The sequence below is a fragment of the Zea mays genome, chromosome 4 (assembly GCF_902167145.1).
Source record: "Zea mays cultivar B73 chromosome 4, Zm-B73-REFERENCE-NAM-5.0, whole genome shotgun sequence".
Taxonomy (NCBI): domain Eukaryota; kingdom Viridiplantae; phylum Streptophyta; class Magnoliopsida; order Poales; family Poaceae; genus Zea; species Zea mays.
The window spans coordinates 243,494,436-243,502,837 of NC_050099.1; the positions used below are offsets into that span (position 1 = coordinate 243,494,436).

Sequence of the window (8,402 nt, forward strand, 5' to 3'; positions counted from 1 at the left end):
TTTCGAAAGAAATGACCGGGCTCTTGGATGAAACAATGGTTCTATGTGAAGAATGATCTGAGTGAGAGGGAAAATGTGAGTGGCATTATTCAACGTCCTATATGACCTCGCTTCGACATTAGAAGGTCGTCAATTGCAATTAGGAATGAAGTGCAAGCGTGCTTAATGGCTTTCAACACCGTGTGCACTTACATCGGTACCAGAGATTTGGTATAGGAACACATTGCTTACAAGGTTTGGCCTCTTGTGAATGACTGGAAGATGCCGAAAGAAACTGCTGCTGGTTACAACCAAGGTGGTTTGGTTTATTAACATAAAAAAGGTGGTTTGGTTTATCTAAGATACACTTTCCGTATAGAAGTCAATTTGATGAGCCAAATGACGATTGGCTAGAGGCTGTTGAGGCAACCACACTGCTGGAGCCTACACGAAGGCAGAGGACGAAGTCATGATCATTGCCTTCGGCGTTCGAGGAAAAAAGAGACTGAAAAAAGTTTTTGATGTGATATAGGATGCTGATGTGATATAGGATGCTTGAGAATGATAAGTGGAGGTAATCATGGAAATCTATTTTAATGACCCGTTGAAGAGACTCTATCTTAATAAAATCAGTATGTGATTTGGCATTGAGGAGAATAAATAGTTTGAACGAAGAGATGCCTAGCATTAGTAGCCGAGTTTATTTACACAGTGAATATGACCATACATACAAACAACACTTGAGGAATCAACTGAGAATTGAGAGTCAAATGGCAATAAATTTTAGTATATATACAGTTGACACTTTGACAGTTTTCTCCCTTCATTTCAACAGCCAATTGTCAGGCAGGATCAGGAAGGTGTTTTGTTTTAACTGGCAGCATCAGGCAGCATGGCAACAGTCACCACGAAGTACTCACAGCCCCCAGGTAGGTTGTAGGGGTTGAGCATGGATGCGGGCGACCGATGGCCGCCACTGCTATCAGGGCGTGGAGCTCCTCCCATCTGGTCTGGACGCGCTACGCGCCGCTCAATATGAACGATTTGCCCGATTATGTACACTGGGTGCTGCGAGTGTTGCTCCGTGAATAAGGCAACAGATTCCTCAGACAGATAATAGTTTGAGCAGTTCCGGTTGATCGCCTCATAGTGCCCAGCAGGGTTTCGGAAAAAGACAGCAAGCTCATGGACTTCAAACCGACCAAATGATATCTTCTCTTTGCTGGCCTGTTAAAACAGTTTTCCAGGAGACACCCATAGCAAATTTGCTCGTTAGCACAATTAGCAAAATTGTAAAAGTTTCTACCCATCAGCCATGGAAATTCATTGCCAGATGCAGAAATTAATGTAACAAAACTTCAGATGCAGAAATTGTAGTAACAACTCAATATGCAGAAATTGAGGTAACAAAACTCATGAGTATATTGATGTCCAATCAGATCATGATTTTGACGAATTCATTTTTTACCATATTCACGATGGAAATTTTGCCTTGTGCTGTTCATCTGATGAAGAACAGTAACTGGTACTGGATTTATGGATACATATGCTAAAAGACAAACCTGTTTTTCTTGTTGAAGTTTATTGTAGAGATTCTTAATCAGCTCTTTCTTCTCATCCAGCTCTTTTGTGATACCTCCATGTACTGCCTGCATAGCTGAATAGCGTTCTAGCAGCTCAGCACTCTGTCGTGTCAGTAAATAAACTTTGTCCGCCAGGATCTTGATGCATTGTTGAAACTGAACAGTGGTATCAGCTTCATCCTTCTTTACAGAGCTGGAACGAAATAGAGGATATTTTATCATATCTGTCCCCTCAAGATTATTTACTATGAACAATAAAAATGTGAATGGCAGTAACACACCTTGCCAAGGAGGCAGCCAAAGAATGCAGTGACTCTGCAAAGCCAGTCACACCTGGTGCAGTGATGCAGTTATTTAGCCTTTCGAACAAACCATGTATCCTCAAAGCAGACGACCGCAGAGCATCATACTCAACAGCCCTTCTGTCAGCTGAACATTTGTTTGTTCGGGCCTCTTCTCTTGCTTCATGTAAACAGTTTTCAAGGTGCGCACAATTCATCTGCATCAAAATATGTAGAGGGAGAATCACATTCACAGAAATAATATGGAAGGTGATCATTGCGATTTGCACAGAGCAGTGGAGTTATCATAGATTTTTATGACTAACCTGAGATTCATCAAGAAGGCCCCGGGTTTGTTCAAGTTCTTTCTTCAGAGAATTAACCTCATCCATCATGGCACTAAGTTTAATTTCAGTTTCACCCAACTGTTTTGATTTTTGATCAAGCGTGTTTTGCAGCTCTGACACAAGGAGCTCCTTATCCCTCAACTCTAGGGCATGATGATCATCAGTTCTTGAGTTTAAGTTGCTAAGAGGATCTTCTATAGGAACATCAGAAGTATCAGCCATAGTAAGTTGTGTCAACATGTGTCCTTCCTTATTGATGTTTACAATCTTGTGTTCATTATCACGTGGCAGTTCTGTCATGAAAGCATCCAGATTAGTACATGCTGCTGAATCGATCAACTGCAAGTTCAGTGCACCCGAAATGTCAGTCATATTCTCATCGCCACCTTCTGTTTGTTTAGATGGCTGTTCAGATGTTGAAGAGACCTCATCCATGGCCACACTTGATTCATCACGTATTTGGGGTTGCCTGCCTTCAGATAAATCCAGGTTGCACTCATTACTTTTAAATGCAGAAAGCAGGGAATCAGACATGCCTTTGCTTCCCGACACCATGTGACCTTGCATGTACTGGTTGGTTAAGCGTTCCTCAAGATCCTGGATCCGCTTCTCATATGCCAAGCATTTTTCCTGCTTTGCAGTGAGCAATGACTGAAGCTGGTAAGCAAACTCATCCTTTGCAGCAAGTGCCTCAGCAGTTTTTTCCCTTGCTTTTTTCAATACAGCATCAATTTGCCCTTCGTCAATAGACTCATATCCATATCCAGCACCGCAGAGAATTGCAATTGCAGAAGCAAGTTCTGCTTTTAGCCTGGCATTTTCCACTTCTAACTTACTAGTTCCTGCAATGTCAATAGTATCATAGCCCCCCAGAAAATCTTGGAAATCCATCTTATCATCAGCACTCAGAGAATGTTGTTCAGATTTGTTCAAATTTCCACTGGTAGAATTGCTTAGCAAAGGCTTTGCTAGCTGTGATCTCTCAGATTTTAAAAAAGAACCCAGTATAGACTGGGGAGCAAGCTTTTCCACATCATCAACATCAATGGGAAGAAGATCAAGATCAAAAGGAGCAACTTTTACATCACACTGGCTTGGAGAATCAAAGAGTCCCATGGAACACATGACATCATCTGGAATGTACCTGCTCCATGTCCTATGAAAATCCTCTCGTCTTGTTTTCTCGTTTTGACACTCGATTGCCAACGTTTCAGCATATTTTCCAGCCAATCCAGTATACAGCTTAAAATACGATTTCCTCCTGGCTACCTCGGCGACACAAGCTCTATATGCATGACCCAAGCCACTGACTATTTTCAGATTATCAAAATCTTCTTGATGACCCATCACCTCTTGGAATGCAACGAGTTCACTCATCATGCCTTTGATACTAATCTGAGAAGATTTTACTCTTTGCATGCAAACATGGACCAAAGTATTCATTTCATTCTTCTTGTCCTTGCATTTCTCAAGCAATTTTGTAAGCCTCTGATCAAAATCCCGTATACTGGGCAAGTTATCCTTTTCATGCACTTCGTAGATACGGCCAACCGCTGAGACTGCATCATGAGGACGGAGAGAAGCAGATAGCTGGCAACTTGAGCAGTCATCAACAAGCTTCTTTGAGGTGTCCACATCTTTGCTGCAAGACAAAAGAGTTTTCAGCATATGATACTATGATATGATGTAACATAAACATGGGGAATCGAAGAATTGGCTGCTAACAACACATATTTCAGTTGCAAATGAATAAGTTAGAAAGAAGCAAGTCCCTTGATAAGCTATTTCTAACTGCAGAAACAGAAAATCATAAAAATGGCACTGTTAAGTTCTAAGCCTGCTATCTCCATGATAATAGATTAGTCAGACAACCAAGCTAAACCATTTTCCTTTCTTTCAAAAAAAAAATTAGTATAGTGAATCCATTTAGATTATTCAGGCCAAACCTCTTATAGTACAAATAAATAATTCCCAGAGTAACAAATGCTAAGTCTAACCTTAGAGCTTGCATGATGATCTTCTGGTCACCAATGACTCCCTGGTGCTCCTTTATCAGCTTCTCAACATCCTTGCACCCACCTGAGCTCATGGCATGGAATAAGCCTTCCACCCTCTTCTTCAGCTCCAAGAAGTTTGCCTTCAGCTGTGACACCTTAACCTCAAACTTCTTATGTGAGCAGAAGCATTCGTCAGCCAATTTCCTCAGGTCATTTTCCTTGAGAAGGTCCATCAAGCAATGCCGCCCCTCACTTTGCAGGGCTGGGTGCAGCCTAACAGCACGCAGCTTCTGCACATCTCTCTCGAAATTGGCCAGCATCTCAACATGTGAACGGTGCTGTTGTGTGAAGCACCGCAAAAATTCTGAATACCTCTGTGAGAGTTTCCGGAATGTGTGCTCTAGGTTGCTCCCTGCTGTGTCCAGCGCTCGCTCCTGGACCTGCCCCTCCCGCAGAAGCCGCCTGCACAGCTCAAATTTTGCCAAACTAGATTGATACACCGCATTGGCGACCTGGAAGTGATATCTGAATCTTGTTTCATAGGATACCAGCGCCTTCAGCGCGGGGTCTGCAGATGCGTCCGAAGGTGGTGAGCCCTGCGGCCGGGGCGGCGGAGGAATATTTGGCTCAGGGATGTAGAGGGACTCCGGCGCCGGGGGCCGGGAGTCCGCAAGGAGCCGGGCCTTGTTGTAGAGGAAGACCTCACGGTCGTCCCGCGGAAGCTTGTAGGTGGCGAGCGCGTTGGCGCCGTCGAGGGAGATGTTGCCGCAGAGGAGGAGCTGATCGGCAGGGGGTATTTCGCAGTGGAGCTGGATGGAGTGCTGGATGGCCTCGACGAGCGTGTCGCCGCCGCACTGGAACTCCAAGGTGTGGCCGTTCTCCGCCACGTGCACAATCAGCTTCTGCCCCAGCGGCACCGCCGCCGCCTCCTCCGCACCACCGCCTGTCACCGCCGACCCGGAACTCATCTTCCTTGCGATTCCCGACTAGCCACAACTTCACTCCAAAACCGAATCTTCTTTTTTTTTTTCCCTTCTTTTGCTTCACGCAGTCCAGATCAAAATCTACAGTTCTACCATATACCACCAAACGAAGCAACCACCGCACGCGCACAGTTCAACACGAAACACCAAACACTTTAACCTCTCCAGCACGACAGCCTCCGTCCGTCGAAGAAGAGCACGAGCCAACAACGTCTGCCGAGGCCTTCTCTCCCACGCCTCCGATCAGACGCACCGAATCCTTTTATCTCCCCCAACAAGAACGGCCTGAAGGGGAGGGGGACTCCGTGGCCGGGACCGACGTCTCCTGGCCCAATTTACCCTGCTTCACCAAGTCCGCACGGATTTGGGCGAGAAGTTTGGAATTTCTTGATTAATAGATGGAAGCGACCTCCGAGAGGCGGGAGGCAATCCAACTCCTCCGATCACGTATGGGTTTGATTCAGTCGTCCTAGGCTGAATCAAGGAAGCGGGATGGATGGGTTTTTTTTTCTACTACGTGTGGGAAGGGAGAATGACGAGCAGTAGCGTTAGCATCGAGACGAACGGAAGGACGGCGGAGGAGAATAGAGAAGTGGACCAAGCTACCGTCTGGACTCCGCGGCCCGGGGGAGGGCAGAGGCGTAGTATAGTGTATATATTAGCAGTTGCTAATAGCATCTCCAACAACGTGATCTATAGAAATGCCTTATAATTTAAAAATAAGTAAATTTTATAGAATTTAGGGCACCAATAAAATACTTCACTCCAACAGTAAAGCCCTAAATCTAGATTATAGGACAGCGTGTAGTATATTTGAGGCACTTGAGAAGGTGCCCTATAGTTTTTTGACAAAATTTGTTGAATTGAGACACTGTTGGAGTGTTTTTTCTTGTGTAGAGCCCTATATTTCAATTTGAGGCACTAGTTTGAGGCATTGTTGGAGATGCTCTAAGGAGTTATTTAAGGGCTCCTTCGATTTGCAAAGGATTAGAGAGATCAATTTTTTTCTACTCCACCGTCGTAAAATATTAGGCCCTTTGGTAGGGCTTATTTTTCAGCTTCGGCTCTGGCTCATGCAAAAGTTGTGCCAAACACCTCTTTTTCAAATGGCTTCACCAGTGAAGTGCTTTTCCAAAATGAACTAGAGGGCATGAGCCAAAAAAAGTGGCTCACCCGGCTTCAGCTCACGTTATTTTTGCACAATAGCCCTCCCACCAGTCCAAATTATTATTTTTTGGTCCTCCCCTCAATCCCTACCCACGTACAGGAGAGATATACATATACAAGGGTCTTTCTGAAAAACAACCTATAAGCCGTTTTGCCAAATGATTTTTAGAATAGCTTTGGCTCATCTAAAGAAGTGGTTTCACCTCGTGAGCCAGAGCTAAAGCCGTTTTTGGAGAAGCCAGAGCCCTGCCAAAGGGGCCCTTAGTCATGACTTTCGTATCTATATTTAAATAGATGATAATAAATTTGTATTTGATTTAAAATTTTAGCTTTGTCTTTTGCCCCGTAAAAGCCAAATCAAAGGGGATTCAGAACCAATTTTTTCTAAAAACTGACTTTTTTCGTAGTCCAAAACTGGAAGCACACATCTAGACCTGATTTTAGTGAATTTCGATAGAATTGTGAAAACATATATCGAAAAACTTTTAACGTCTTTTAGTGGTTTCCACCAAACGGTTTTAACTTTTTGACACCTCACAGCACACATTAGCTTTTTCCACAACTCACAATACACAACAACTTTTTCACAGCCACGGCCCAACCAAACATACCCTAAATCTAAACACATATATAAACAAATATATTAGTTATTGTATGAATCAACTAAAAAGTAAAACAAATTTTATTTTAGAACAAAGGAAGTAGTTAAAATTGAATAAAAATAGATTTAATCCTCTTCAATCTCTATGTAATCAAATAAAGTCTAAATTGAATCTATCTTTAAACATGTTTCAAATTATATTTTATTTGAACATGTCATTGTATACTACCATGTAACCTACATAAATGCATATCATATTTTGAATAAACCCCACAATTCTAATCACTGCTATGCGGCACCAAAGCCAAGCCCACCAATGTTGTTGGGAACCTAGGAACAGGTCACCCAAAGAAGGTCCTAAGACCTCCAAAACCGACCCGTCTACCAAGCAGTTCGGTGGGAAGGCCCAAAAGACCACCCGAGGACGGTGCACAAAGTGGACCGACCCACCGAACAAATGTTCGCCGAGCAACCCAGTGAGGCGAGGCTACCGAGCAACCCGCCCGCCGAGCAACCCAGCGAGGCAAGGCTGCCGACCAACCTGCCCGCCAAGCGACCCAGCGAGACGATAGGCGGCTCTCACAGGGAGTCAGCCTAATACTAAGTCACGTCGACACGACGAAATGTCACCGAGCCACACGCGGACCGTAGAAACGACACCGAGGGGCCTCTGTCAAGCACGACGACGGATACGTATCCCTGCTGACCCACGGAACCGGACGACCGTGGCCATAGAAACCTCTGCATCTAGATCTCTACAGTGACCCATATACCAGAGGGGACAGGGCAATACGTCGTACCAGGTGTGCATCTACACATGATGAAAGATGACGCTAGGGGATGACAAAAGATGAAGTTGTACTGAAGACATCCCTAAACCACGCCTTGAGCTGACTCAACAGAACCTGCCAGGCACCGCCACGTCTAAATAGAGCCTATAGCGGGAGAGGACAATACGCGACGCCATACTGGGGGTACGGCGGCGCACGCCTCGGCGACGACTTCATAGAGGCTATGAGGCCCAGAAGCGCGACCCAACATACGATACCATAGGGACCACAAGGCCCAGAAGCGGGAGGTCGAACTCCACCACAGTATAATACAAGTCCTCATTGTAAACATCTACACTTGGACTATAAAAGGGCAAGACAACCCCCATCCAAACATCATCCCACATCTCCACGACTTCACACAAGCACCCAGTTGTAACATGTTCCAATCAATACCACGATCAACACTACACTAGAATAGGGCTCTAGCATGAACTAGTATAATCAAATTGCCTCAGATCCACCCTCGATCTCCCTGTAGCTCACCATTCGGAGTGCGTCCGCGCTAACACCCCCGCCGAACACAAATCTTATTGTTCCGTGGTTCCAAAAACCACGACAAATGTCATCTCTTCTGAAAGGGAAATAGGCTTACACCTTTTCCTAATTGATTTTGGTGGATGAATTGCCCAAT

At 44.7% G+C, this 8,402-nt stretch overlaps 1 protein-coding gene across 1 annotated transcript; it reads right to left on the reverse strand.

Moving 5' to 3' along the window:
* Positions 1-599: 599 nt before the first annotated feature.
* Positions 600-5,838, reverse strand: LOC103654871 (putative autophagy domain family protein). The gene is made up of 5 exons (XM_008681689.4): positions 4,188-5,838; positions 2,170-3,832; positions 1,844-2,061; positions 1,542-1,755; positions 600-1,206 (listed from the first exon to the last, which is right to left on the reverse strand). The coding sequence occupies exons 1-5, from the start codon at positions 5,153-5,155 to the stop codon at positions 850-852; spliced, it is 3,420 nt and encodes a 1,139-aa protein (XP_008679911.1). The 5' UTR covers positions 5,156-5,838; the 3' UTR covers positions 600-849.
* Positions 5,839-8,402: the final 2,564 nt, after the last annotated feature.

Bases quoted from the DNA above. Each gene is read 5' to 3' on its own strand.
- LOC103654871 (XM_008681689.4), bottom strand. From the start codon at position 5,155: ATGAGTTCCGGGTCGGCGGTGACAGGCGGTGGTGCGGAGGAGGCGGCG. The intron at 1,756-1,843 runs GTGTGTTACTGC...ATTTCGTTCCAG, and splicing joins TTGGCTGCCTCCTTGGCAAG to CTCTGTAAAGAAGGATGAAG. The intron at 1,207-1,541 runs GTTTGTCTTTTA...CTGTTTTAACAG, and splicing joins AACTTCAACAAGAAAAACAG to GCCAGCAAAGAGAAGATATC.